Source organism: Cydia pomonella, chromosome 11 (assembly GCF_033807575.1).
Source record: "Cydia pomonella isolate Wapato2018A chromosome 11, ilCydPomo1, whole genome shotgun sequence".
Taxonomy (NCBI): Eukaryota; Metazoa; Arthropoda; class Insecta; order Lepidoptera; family Tortricidae; genus Cydia; species Cydia pomonella.
In genome coordinates, this window is record NC_084713.1 from 9445547 (window position 1) to 9459788 (window position 14242).

At 35.7% G+C, this 14242-nt stretch overlaps 1 protein-coding gene across 1 annotated transcript; it reads right to left on the reverse strand.

The window, feature by feature from the left end:
- Positions 1–3987: 3987 nt before the first annotated feature.
- Positions 3988–13710, reverse strand: LOC133522786 (gustatory and odorant receptor 22). The gene is made up of 9 exons (XM_061858233.1): positions 13510–13710; positions 12570–12725; positions 12133–12231; positions 11510–11682; positions 10853–11052; positions 9995–10140; positions 8045–8241; positions 6105–6266; positions 3988–4427 (listed from the first exon to the last, which is right to left on the reverse strand). Exons 1-9 carry the CDS (start codon positions 13607–13609, stop codon positions 4272–4274), a joined length of 1389 nt encoding a protein of 462 aa, XP_061714217.1. The 5' UTR covers positions 13610–13710; the 3' UTR covers positions 3988–4271.
- Positions 13711–14242: the final 532 nt, after the last annotated feature.

The window sequence follows — 14242 nt, forward strand, 5'->3', positions numbered from 1 at the left end:
CATTACTGATTGGTTTTGATTCGTTAGCACTTTTTACTCTAAGACAAAAAAAATACACACGCGTCCATACTACAACAGGGTGATGCGTGTATTTAATAGTACATTGTGCAACGAGGGACGTAATAGAAATTTTGCAAACGAAGGGGTTAAACCACGAAAGCCGCAGGCTGGTTTGAATTAAAGACTCGAATTTGCAATATTCTTACCCCCGTAGTTACACACAATAGCACAATCGGATTAAGACCAACCTCGAAATCTCTAGAACAGTCATGAAATTTGGTATGTATATAAATTAAAGGCCCCTTTTTCATGCTCACACAATTTGACATTTGGGGACCTCGAGGAATCGCAGCCATCTTGGAAAATATGTACCATCCAGGAGAAATTCGCATTTTACTCTAAATCTACATTCTTTTTGAAAATATAGTGTAAGACAACATTAAAGCTTATCAAATTCTACACAAAAAAGTCCCGGATATCTTTGCGGAAAAAATACATCTTGTTATAGAAAATACTTGCTGAATTTAAGTTTAACGCTTATGCACTTTCAGGGGACATCATCATTTTCACAGTTTGAAGAAAGAAATTGATTTGACTAAGTAGCTGGCAAGTACCCTATTCAGCTGACATTATAGATTTTGGCGTTGTTTTGGATCAGTAGGTATATGCCATGGAAATCACTTTTAAGCAAAATCTTGGGGCGTAATTGTCCATTAGTTTCTATTTACATAGTATCATATTTGGAAATGCCGGGAAGTCGCTGGGAATCTCTGGTTATTTAAACACTCCCCTTGCGGTTATAACTCGAGCTGGGATTTGCTTTGGTGCCTATTCGAAGCTATGGATCAATTACTTGGTTAGTACCGATGTAAAAACATAATTATATCTATTATTTTGGTAATGTTTGCTTTTGATTGAGTGGATTATATAAACTTACTACTTATATCTGATTCAGATCCATTTAATTTTTAATAATCCTACATCGATTACAAGCTAACATGGTCATTTACAAGTATAAATATATTTGAAAACGGGATATTGACAATATATATTTTACCGAGTTTCTGATACTTGGGCATAGTTGCTCATGCCGTAATCACACCGTGCGTAGCAAGCGAACCCGCAAGAGGGTAAATCACTTTGGTGTTTGGGTAGACCACAATTAAACTCACAGCGCGTCAGTTACTTCGTGAAGATGGCAACTGTATCGAAATATCGGGACCACGTCAAAACAGAACATGGTAAATATCCCGTTTAAAATAGTATTTACTTAAGTTTATTTTAACAGTTGATTAGCTGTTAGGTTTTTTATTTATTTAAGTATATAACATTTGATACTAACTTTTCGAGACAATCCAACATTACCTTTCGCACATCTGATTACCGCATATCTGATAAACTTTAAAGTACAAATGTAAATTGTTCCCCAAGTCTTGGTAAGTCGTATCTAGAAAATTATCAGTAAAAGTTTGCATTGAATGAGATCTACGTTCAAGAAGCACAGGCACAGACCTTGCGGAGAGGGGCGAGTTAAGAGTCTGTGAGCATGTTTGGCGTTGATATTATTTGTATCTTATGAAAACTGTAGACTTTTAAGCCACCATAGTAGAAACTTAGTTTGAATTTTACTCTAATTATTATTTTCATAACTTAAAGGCTGGTGCACAACTTAAAGCACAGCAGTAGACCAGCGCCACCCAAACGAATCCGCACGCCCATCTAGGCGTCAACCTACTACGTATGTAACGTTACGGAAGCGACTCAACGCCTCGGAGACGTAGGTACGGCTATGGCTGGGTTAGAGCTGCATCACGTTTGCAGGTGATAGCACCTGTGGTACAACGGCGCCTAGGAGGAACCACAGGCGGTAAACGCGCCGATCTCGCACCGACGGCGAAACGCAACCGAAACGTCACCGCGCTTACATCGCGCTAGATGTAAGCGCGGTTACTGCGAGTTGTCTACATACCGCTTAGATTGTGCGGAGGCGAGGAGATTCTGTCCCGATGCCAACAAGTATGAGTTACAGTATGGAGTTCCCTACAAAGTATACGCAGTGGGTCGCGTTGAGTGCCGATCCAGTGCCACGCTGTTGGGTGTGTAGTTGGGTATCTTAAAATTGACAAAATAATGGTTTAGATAAATTATATTGTTTCCGGCATTTTTATGACCATTAATCAACATAACTATTAGAAGTATTGGAACAAATTAAATTATTCTTACAACAAAAAAATGCTTTGACCATCACGTGCATTTCATTTCAAACAAAAACTGTTTGTAGAAACATTTGTGCATTTTTCTTAAGAAATCCAGTAACAACGTATTAAAGACTAATCCAATGCACAAGGAGGACTGCCTTTGCCTCGGCAACTGGCAGATATTTTTCTAGTTTCCCGGCACAAAGACTCGCTTTAGCGAATAAACATCTCCTTCTTTCCTATATTTAGTATCCGTTTGACCCTAATGGCATCGATAACAAGAACCTCTCTACCTAGTTTTGTTTACGACCGCTTTATGGGCGCGGGAAATGTATTCCAGCTACACTACAAAGTAACGGAAAGCTCAAGAATTGTGCGTGTGGAATAAAAAATGCGTACGTATTACCTATATTTGTTTTCGAATTATAAGTTTTATTACTTTGCAGAACTGTGTGGTACTTTTGATGCAAAAACGCTGCTTTTGCATCTTTTCAGTGAAATAAATAAAGTAAAAAAAAACATCACCTCTGACTTTACAACACGATTGAAAAGACAACTTTTTTTGTGGGTCTAGCACACAATTTTGTAAAGTGTACAAGAATATTACGTACGATACGTACCTCAATACATTTTGCATCAGCCTGCAGCATCAACCGATGATTCGCTGGCAAATCTCACAACTTACACAAATTTGTTCGTAGCGTCGCCTCTTCAATCATAACAATGTTGTGCCGCTTCAATTCCATTAGAACTAGTGCAAGTACCATACATTACTACAAAATATGCCACACTTGGATCTATTTGTATCTAAAAATGCATAGAAAACTTTAATAATTTGGTTATAATATTATTATAACAAATATTGTCAGCAGGATTTTTGTTTAGTATTATTGACATGCGTATCTACCTCTTGACCACAGACAATTAACCATTTATGGCATATTTATGGTCTGAGTTATTAACATTATTTTAGCTATCTTTCAACAGACCTAACATCTATGCATCTTCTTTCAAATTGACGTCAGAGATCAAATGTAAAATAAAATTATTTGTCTTTACGAATTTTTGTATTTGTATTTATTGTATACATGTACAGTACAGTAATGCATCAGGATACATGGTGTTTATGAATTTATTATACCATTGAAATTATTGATTGCAATACATTCACTGTGCTTCTATTGAGAAGTGCGCAGTTTTCGATTAGTTATTTTGGAATGAAAACACACCCACATGTTTTGTGAAGTAATTACGAAAAGTAAAAGTAAGTAAATAGCAGAAGTAAAGCACCTCTTAGAGAAGAGTACCTATTGAATCACTTAGAATAACAGATAGAGTACTTAAGCAATGCGCCTGCGAGCCGCATCGCTGGTACGGCGTGTGCGCGCCAGCCCCAACACTATCCTAACTATAATTGCGGATAGGATGGACTGTCCGTACATTATGCACTGTTGCGAGCTTCATAAGCCCAGTAACGGTGAATTATCATGATTTTAGTTAAGATATTTATTGTTACAAACATAATTTTTAAGTTTTATTATACATAACTAACATTTTATGAGCCACACGAGCTTGAAATAAACGTTTATTTAATTTAATTTAAAATGGATCGTCAAAAAAACTATTTTTTACCTTGTGCAAAAAGCCAAGGACTGTGTGATAAGAAATTGTAGTGGCGTAAAGAAATTAAAGTACATACGTGTTGGACAGAAACATAATTAAAACTAAGTACCTCTGGTTTTTTGTCTCATTAAGGCTCGGCACAACATTTTGAGAATAACAACACCAAAATAATCAAATGTATAGTTATGTTTATAACTGATCAAGAAATGTATCATACAAGAGGCGGACTTGATGCTACGTATACTAGACTAGAATACTACCTACTTAATGTAAAAACATTCATTGGATGAACACTATCATAGATAAATTATAAATTATGCATAAATTTCAAGTTATCCAATTTATGCATAATTTATAATTTTGACCTAAATAAAAAATCGTACAAACTTATTATAGTCTGTCCGTTTACCACCACGTGGTCAGTACACATGTGTATATTGTGAGTATATTTTATTCTTCGTCTTCATATTCCTCATCAGGTAACATGGTGGTTGTGTTGAAGATGGCCTTCACGATCGCCCTGACAGCTTTCCGTGCGCCTTGTCGGAGCAACGTTAGCTTGAACTGCATCAGCACGATGAGGTACGTCGACATAAATGATATGTTCTGCAGACAAATACTCTTATTAAAACACTTACCATATAATATACTCGTATTGACAAAAGTGCAAAATCAATTAATGGCAGTCAGTGGAGTGGTCAGGGACGACCATGCGTGGTACAGTTTTTTACCAGTGGGGTATCTGTTACGAGTATTTAATTTACGACTCAATAGCAGCATTGCGTGAATTTAAATTACTATTCCGGCTTAATTATTTATTATTATTATATTTTTGTGGCAAACAAGCAAACGGCCCGCCTGACGATAAGCAGTCTCCGTAGCCTATGTACGCCTGCAACTCCAAAGGAGTTACATGCGCGTTGCCGACCCTAAGACTCCGCATCCTCGTTGAGCTCTGGCAACCTTACTCACTACTTATTATTATTTAAACATTCCTGTACACTACATGATAGTACAAGTGGTGGACTTAATGCCAGAAGCTAAACCATGCCATGGGCTAAATCGAAATACATAATAATTTGGTGAAGGATCATACAGTTAAAACAAATAAAAAAGTCAGATTGTAAACAAAATAGAAACGATTCCTCCATTTAAAGCATGCCTCATGGCCAGATGCTAGCTCACTTATAGTAGGCACAAGCAGTATTTTTGAGGTAATTGATTGATATACGTAGGTACACCAATAGTTGCGTTATATGACAGTTATTAAATGTTTACTACAGCGTCACAAATTCTTGTCTTAAAATATTAAAACGTGCTCAACAGAAAAATATGACCCTGTTGTAGAATTTTGATGATATTTTCGGGAACAGCTTCCAGACTTCGTTTTACGAGTTTAAAGTAATAAAACAACGTTCATTTAGAGCTAGCAATGAAATATGTCTTAGGTACTCATGATCATAGTTTCCGCTAGGTATTAATATTTTTATTGCAGCATTCAAACTTAACAAATTGCATAATTGATCTCATTTTTTTATTACACCGTCATGTCAGTCCTGTGTACTTGTTTTAAATAGGAAAACCGCAGGTAAGATATGTTTATTTTATACGAATCATCTCCAATTCGTGATGCATGTAGCTATTCCTTATAGTATCTTCCAAGTTACACGTTACAACTGAATTTAAAATAAAATAAAGTAACTATACCATGATTACCACGTAAAAATAGTAATTTGTTTTACAAGGGGGCAAAGTTGTTTTTCACCCTCTCATGCTCATAATATTTATACCCGAGCAAGGGAATGATTCTAAAATTAAATCACAAGCGTAGCGAGTGGTTTGAGAAGTGGAATCTTGTGCGTTGCAAGGATTTCAAGGTTCGAGGGTTAAACAAATTTTGGCAACGAGTGAAACACAAAATTTTTCACTACACCAATGCAAGGAAAATACTAACTGTAAAATATCAAACAAAATCAAACCAAATTAATTCAAAATGCATGTTATTAAATATTTCTCATTCAAAGTGAATTCTACCAGTCAACATAAGGAATCGACTCAAAATTTGCTTTTGATAGTTTGCCACACATGTGGATAAAATGCAACTTTCTCATCCATTACTAGCTGTTTACCAGTTTACCAGCTGGTATGGTGAAAATTAATTTATGCTGGCTCTGTGTAAAAAATTGCTGCTAAAAAAGTGCACATACCCTGCATAATAGCGGAGGCTGGTCTTCATCTTGCACAAAGTGAATTCCACAAATTAATCGTTATAGTTTAACTTACCGCAGTAAATAATTCGCGATTTATATTGGTGAAACCGTCCAGGTTCATAATAGGTGGGTTCTTGGCGATGGCTACTAGGAACATCTCCACCTCGCGTTGCGTGCTGTGGTCGATGGCCCCGAGGTTCACGTTGAGAAGCCGCACTTGGAATTCGTGGCCAACCTAAAAGGTAGATAGTTGTTTAATTTTAGTACCTTTTTAGGGTTCCGTACCCAAAGGGTAAAACGGGACCTTGTTACTAAGACTCCGCTGTCCGTCCGTCTGTCACCAGGCTGTATCTCATGTACCGTGACAGCTAGACAGTTGAAATTTTCACAGATGTATTTCTGTTGCCGCTATAACAACAAATACTAAAAAGTACGGAACCCTCGGTGGGCGAGTCCGACTCGGCATTGTCCGGTTTTTTAGAATACGTCCAATTATAATAAAGGGGGACCAAAAAGATGCACCTACTTTGTAGTGTATTGTATTGTATACGGGCAATTTTCCGCATGTCGACGACCGGCGCCTATTTTGCGTGACATGTGGGGGTGGGCTTGTCCTGCCAGCCCAGCAGATACACCTACTTCTTAATGCATATTTTTTTGTTCATTGTTTTTGTAGTGGGGGACGAAGTTAATTGTTTTTCATCTGATAGGTATAGGTATGGTACATTCATATAGTAACGCAAAGCCAAATTCCTAAACTCAAAACTCCCAGGAAATATCCCGGTTTTGGAATTTATCAATAGGTAACTAGAGTAATTTATTCATACTGGAAATAATATAAACATAAAACAACAGCTTTTACTGCAGTATAATTTTTAATTTTATTACGGTGTATTACGACACAGCATGACTAATACCTATTTCCTGATACACTGTACTATATTGTAAAAGGAAGCCTTTGTAATAGAACTCATTACGAGGTTGTCCCTTTGTGACAACAAATAAATAGCAGTTCTCTGTAAGCTACGTCAAGAAAACCTAAAACAAATTATCATGCAAATTAAGGAATACAAAAGGTAAAAGTAGACACTACTTTTATTTGCAAGACTTAAGTTTGCCTTCAGCTTTACACATGTTTAACACTTTAATATGATCAAGAACTATATTGTTGGGACCTGTAACAGTATAAAATAAAGAATCGCATCGATTCATTTTGAAAACTTGCTTGACTTTAAGCTTTGCGTACCTACCACGTGAAATTTTGAGACTATTTAATTCAAAGCAGACGATTTACAAACACACACACAAATGTGATTAATAGTGTAAATATAATATAGGTGGGTAAGGTTTTTTATTTTATATTCTACAGTAACTACCTATCATATATGTACCTGCTTTAAACAGCATAAACCAAAAAGAAAGACATAAAGAGACAGCAATACACGTTAGTTAATAAAGCCGGAATCCCACTGCTGCGCACGCACACGCTATACACGTCACTCACGTTCCACGTGGTGCGCGCATCAGTGGCGCGTATCTACATTCCCCACTGCGGCGCACGTGGCCCTCGCTACGCACAAAACGGCCGCACTACCTTTACTTTATTGCAACCCAACGCTGTGCACGTTAGTTAGCTCACCTTACCAGGTAAAGACGTTCGTACGTAGCGAGGATAGCGTGGATAGCAGTGGGGTTTCGCCTGCCACGCGCCCGATTATAAATTGAACCGTAAACTGTAACCGACCGTTATGGTTTACGGTTCAATTTGTAATGGTCAATTGCACTTAACGTTCGGCCAACATTGGTGCTCATGCATTCTGGAAGTATCGTATTTACATTTTAATACGAAGCCTTTTTGTACCCACATGCGTAGCTCGACCATGTGCAGCAGTAGGATTCCGGCTTAATGGGGTTCTGGGCTAAGTATGGCTGCATTAAATCATCGCAAATTATGCACGTACCAAGGCAATTTAAGTACATATCAAAAAGTAAAGTACTCAACTTTACACTTACCTTTCTCGACGCATGATACGCTTCATTGCATATAATGAACAACAAAGTCATGCAATAGCCGACAATAACAAACAAGCCCATCTCCTTGTAGCTCAAACCGTGCTCCAATATCTCCGACAGCGCGCCGTACAACGAAATGGTGGTCGTGAAAAATATAACCATGCAGTAAATGCCGTACATGTTTGAATACGCTCGTCCTGTGAACAAGCTTTCACATAATTTTGAGAAAATATTGTATGTTTGTTTGGAGAATGTGTTAGTTACAATAGAGTTTTTATGTACCTACGCAACGGAGAGATAACTATCTAGTTAAAAGAGCTGAGGATTAGAATTTGCATGTAAAATTTCGTAAGGCTAAATAATTCAACTTACGAACATTTTTCAATATATGAATGTATTGTTTGCAGAAAGGGTCACCTCTCTCTCTGCAGCTGACTGTACACGGATTTTTTCATAATTTTAATTAGAGATGTTACTAACTTATGTAATTTTTTACACTAACGATCGATACAAAAACACAATTTAACACTCAATTTTACCTTAGGTTTGTTTCAGGTGTGAAGTATGGCGGCGTAAACAGACCCCGGTATAATTATAGCCTAAAGAGTATATTTTCCTTTTGAAAAGATATATGCGATAACCTAACACGACAAAATGACGCAAATATGTTAGACCCAAACGTTTTAAAAAACCGCATTTCTTCAACTGGTATTTCAAAACTTGTATTACCAAGTTTAAGAAAAAATGCCTCTAGCTCACGCCAAGCTTCAGATTAGTTGCTAACTTGTTTAAGATGGGCCAGATGACGCGAATGGCTCCTTATTGCATGTCACCTGCCACAAATGGCGTAGCCGCTTTATCTTCCAGATTACATTTCATGAGAGATTTTGATGCCTGCCATTTGTTAAGCTTATCTCTTATTCATGGAAATTAAGAGTTTGAAATATAGGTAGTTTAAAGAAAAGTCGTTTTTAACTTTTTTCAATTTGAAAAGTGCTTGTGTAGTGTGTAGTAGTGTTAACTAAAACATTAAATTTCTAGAGCGTAAAAACGTAAGTATAAAGTGTAATTAAATATAACTTCCAAAGAACATTAATGCTACAAGCAGTAAATACCAGAGCCACACGCCACAAACAGAATCATGATTTAATTGAATGTGCCAAATATTTAAGTTAATAAAAACTTTTAGTCGGTGTTAACACATTATCTATTATTAAGGTTGTCAGGAAGAGATCGCTTTTTAGCGATAAGACCGCCTGTTATTACCTGGTTCTATTTTCCTTTAAAATTAATTTGTAGTTTTACATATATGTAAAATGTATAATTGTTGGTGCAATAAAGAATATTTACTTACTTACTTACTTACCTCTCATTGTTTGCCATTGTCTCAGTTTGTTCACAGAGAAATTAGCAAAAAATATATTTTTTTTAACCTTTCTATAATGCTTACCAACTTAACTGTTATCTTATCGTTTTTGTTTTCAACATCTTTAAAATGTTTTCTTGCTTGCTCTTCTTTATGGAAAAACCCGTAACATATTCTTAATAATTTCCAACAAAAGGGCAGGGGTTCAAATGCACCAAGCAACAGGTTAAAGGGGGATATAAAGCGGGAACTCCTATCGTTACCCGGGACTGGAAGTGGGAAGGAAGCTAGGCCGATAAAAAGCAATTTATACCTATAATTTGTACATTTTAGCACTGTCTTTGGACTAATTGGAACCCCTGGGTTTATATAGAACTATGAGAAGCGTGAACTTTGAGGCAAAATATTTTATAGTTTGAGAAATCATTATATGTAAGTATAATAATAATATAAAGTAAAGGTATTTGCAATTTGTTCTTGCCAACCTAAATAATAATTATATTAACTTCAAACCTCGAATACGAAAATATAATAGTCGCCTTGGTCGACTTTGTAAGTAAATCAATGTAATACACTGTACATACCCAACTGCTGCATCATGTGCGACAAGTCAACCCAGAGGTGGCGGTACTGAGCGAGCATCAGGGCCGGGTGGTCTGCCTCCAGGGCCTTGTGTAAGTTTTGGGCTAAACCTTTGGATGCTGTTCCAAATGCGTTACAATTGATGTACCTGGAGATAATAGAGTAAATTTTATCGTTTTACAAAATTATATGTATACATTTTTAGTGCCACTCACGTACCATTTTAATTAGAAACCTTGTTTAAATCGGCAGATTATACTTTCTGACTCACCATCTAAATATATTATATGTATACCTCAGTAGGTATATCAAAAATAATCTCCTGCAATTTTTTTTTACATTAAATACACACAGTTTTCATGAATGAAAATGAAAATGAAAATGATTTGAAAATGAAAATGAAAATGAAAATGATTTATTTAGGTATCAAAATTGCAGCTTATTACACAGTAGAAAAGTATTATATTTTTAGAAGCATTCTATTGTTGGAAAGCCTAGGAATAGTGTCCTGAGCCCTAAACTAGGTAAACCTGTCTTATAGGGATCAGGGAACCACCCTTGGTACACAAATCTAAAAATTGGGTAATCATTTTGCTTAATTAAGTATATACGTATACAATATCAGCTATTGTTTGTGACAACATTTTCAACTACCCGTATTATATATGTTTATATATATTTACTATTGGACTATTACTATTGTTTATTATACTGTTAGGATAATTACCTAGAAGTGTGTACGTATATAAGACTATGAGTGGTTGCAATATTTTGATTAGATCGCAGAAAAAATAGCAGAAGATTATTTTCTCTTTATCTCTGGTACCTAATCTACATGATCATTTTAATATCACACTTACCACAGTGAACAAAACCCATCCAACATGGCAATGATATGGTAATAAGCTAAAGAATGCCACAGCTCGAAATCATCCTGCAAGTAGTGCTGGGACAGTATGACGGCGAAACTCAGACCCCATGAGAAGAAGCATAACCCCCATGTCAGGGAGTAGAGGTTCGGGAACACTATTGGAGTCCCTGTGATCTTGAGGTACTTTAGCTTGAATTAAATGATAATTTTTATAACCGGATAGGTAGGTACAGTTATTGAAATAGGTAAATTTAAAAATAAAGTTAAATTCATTTCTGAATGAATTTTAGGTACTAGTCCCATAATGTGTTAATAACAATTATACATACGTCTACGCTAGTCACAAAATAATTACAAAATTAATCATAAAAATAAAATTTCAAATAAATACAAAATAAAATAAAATAACCAAATGTTTAACACAATTTATTTACGTATCTAATTATTATTGCTGGGTTCGTCAAGTTTGTTAACACGTCTCATGAGTCATGAGTGGGTAGTCTATTCTGGAGACAAATAACGTCGCTAATCCTATATAATATATAGATGTATCATCATTTTCTACCTTACTACCTTGTATATAATTCGTACATGACAAATATAAATAACCCAGGGGAAACAAAGTGCCATAAATAGTATATTTTACCTGATAGTGAGTCCACATGTTTTTAAATATAGCAACCTGCGGGCCATGCCGCCACGATGCGATGGGTAAAAGGAAATGCGGAATAAGGATGCTTAGAAAAATAATATTGTAGATCACCTCGTCAAAACGTTTGTTCGAACTTTTTTGAAAATTTTCATAGCGCTCTCTCCCAACTGAAAAAATAATGTAGGTAGATAGAAAAGGAAGCTTAGTCAGTATCACACTTATAGAAATTTACCCTAAATATACATAAGTATGCATAATCATTTTAGTTTAATCAATCAATCAATTTTATCCAATGTGCCCTTTATGTTTTGCAATTAAACCCTAGACATTTCTCATTAATTTACTGCCCATAGTGTCCTAAGGTCCCACGCCACTCGTACTCAAACGTGGTTTCTATTTCAAGACCCGCCTGCAAGGGTTTGCGACGTCTAATCTCCGAGACTTAAGTATAAGCAAAAAAGTTTTGATCAGTGCCACGTCCATGAAGGTGAGTCGCTGGTGATGACGGTTTAATTCAAAAATGTTGGTAGAACTCATCTGCTACTATTGTCTTCATCGGGTAAGTTGATAGTTGACACGAAGTTATATATTAGCAAAGTAATCTCAATTTCATTCACCTTTTACTACGATGATTGACTCAAGAGACCACACAAGATAGGCCCAAAATGTTGCTTTTGAAATCCAGTTGTAGGTAGTCCGCTTGGTTGTCTGTGCATCTACCAAAGTTAAAGAACATTTTATTTTCAAGACTATAAAATAATGCATCTTTAAAGGATACAAAAGTTGATAGTCTTTTGATAGATATCTTTCGAGAAATTAAGGTTGCAGATAGCCGGTTTTGAGACAGTATTAAGCATTTTCTTACAAAATATAAATTTTTTAGTCGTAGTTATTAATCAAAATTTTTTCGTATAATATTTCCCTAGTCCTTGTGTTGTTTTTTGCTCCGTGAATTTAACCGTTGTACTGTTATTATATCTATATATACCTATAGTTTTTTTTATGAATGTTAAGATAAATCTTTACATCATAACGACTTGTCTTATAATCTTACCTCTCGGCACCCTCATTATGGGCATGACGCCCATGATCTGAAACAGAACCAGCAGGCTCTTGGTGGTAATATAGAAGCTGTCGTGCTTGTCTAGGAGCTCGCCATCTTGTGCAGTGATCTGAAGGCCGGGCAGTTGGGCAGTCTCTTTATTTTCATCTGTACATCATTAAAACTTATTAAGATACCAACCAATTTAGGGCCTGTTTCACAATGTCCAAGTAAAGTCCTGAATAAGCTACTTGCAACTTATCTGGCGAATAAAGTCATCGTTGGCGTTTCACAAATAAGCTTAACTAGTAGGTTTCAACAGATTAACAGGATGGTTTTATCTGGCAGTTAATTTATTTGTTAATTAAGTGTCCAATACTTTACTTAGACTGTGAAACAGGCCCTTAAACATCAGTTTTTGTAACGAAAATCACTTTGTTACTCTCATATTTTATTACTCAGAATCATATTCATTCTTTTAATAATATTCAAAAAAGTTACGTGTGAAGATCCAACTTTATGAAGTAGATATCGCAGCAACTTCTACAGTTATTTTATATAATTCTAACAAAATTATGAGCGTTGATGTAATTTACCAAGGCTGGATAAATAAAATTATGCAGCAGGGTCGGTTTAACTTTACGAGGGTGAAATCATTTTGAACCGCTAAAATTTGGATAGAGGATACGGCTATATAATTATGTATAACGCTCCGAGAGTACCTTGTTAGGATTAGAACCCATCTGATTTTTTAATGAACATAGCCACTTACAATCAGGTGTACGACTAAGTTCGATAAAATGACTGAAGTAATCTCCCTATGTTAATGTACGTTTCACTATATATATACAACGTTATTCTGTAAACATTTTTTCGAAGAAATGCACGAAAAGTATGAACATACCTACTCTTTAAAAATATATTCAAACAAAAATTCATTAACAGTGCTTACCATTATCCTGTTGGGCATTTTTTCCATACATATCTCTCTTTCTGATTTGTTCGTTTTGATTTGGATTAAACATTTTGAATCTTGGATTATCATTCTCCATTCTATTGTTTTCAAAATTCTGGAGCTCTCGGAAAGCTTGAGGAGGCTCTTTAGAATCGTCCGCCTTCACGGGCCCTGAAAGCTGTAGTAACAAAATACCCCATAATCAATCATAAATAATCCACCCGTCTCGCCTTACTTGGTTATGCGCATTTGATTCTTAAAAACTGTGGAGTCGCTTTGAAGTAAGAAATACTGTTAATATCATGGAATATTACTATCTCTCTCTTTTATCCGATTTACTTCACGATCTGGTTGGGGGTGCACTAAGTGGCGTAAAATTTTGAAAGTTTCTATTTGATCTACTTTATTTTATTTTTAATTACATTTATACATACATACATACATGCATATAATCACGTCTATTTCGCGGAGATGTACTTGCTACGATTCTGATATACCTCTTTCGCTTACTTTAGTTTCATTATATTCCTCATACATGCTCATCGGTTTAGGGTCCTCTTGAACTGGCCTTTTTTCAAGATTTCCCCAATTTTATAAGAGAAAGTCCACGCAAGTCCTTTATGCTCCATCTCTACTTCTCTCTTATACATTCTGTTTGTTACCTTCTTAGCTCTTTTACTTATTTTTTCCACGTGTCCAAACCGTTATTTTAAATACCGATGGTTAATCT

What these genes read in the sequence shown, in the direction of transcription:
- LOC133522786 (XM_061858233.1), bottom strand. Translation starts at nt 13,609, where the DNA reads ATGGAGAATGATAATCCAAGATTCAAAATGTTTAATCCAAATCAAAAC. An exon ending in CATAATGAGGGTGCCGAGAG is followed by an intron (nt 12,232 to 12,569) that starts GTAAGATTATAA and finishes TAACTTTGGTAG; the next exon opens with ATGCACAGACAACCAAGCGG. An exon ending in CGTATCATGCGTCGAGAAAG is followed by an intron (nt 6,267 to 8,044) that starts GTAAGTGTAAAG and finishes TCTACCTTTTAG; the next exon opens with GTTGGCCACGAATTCCAAGT.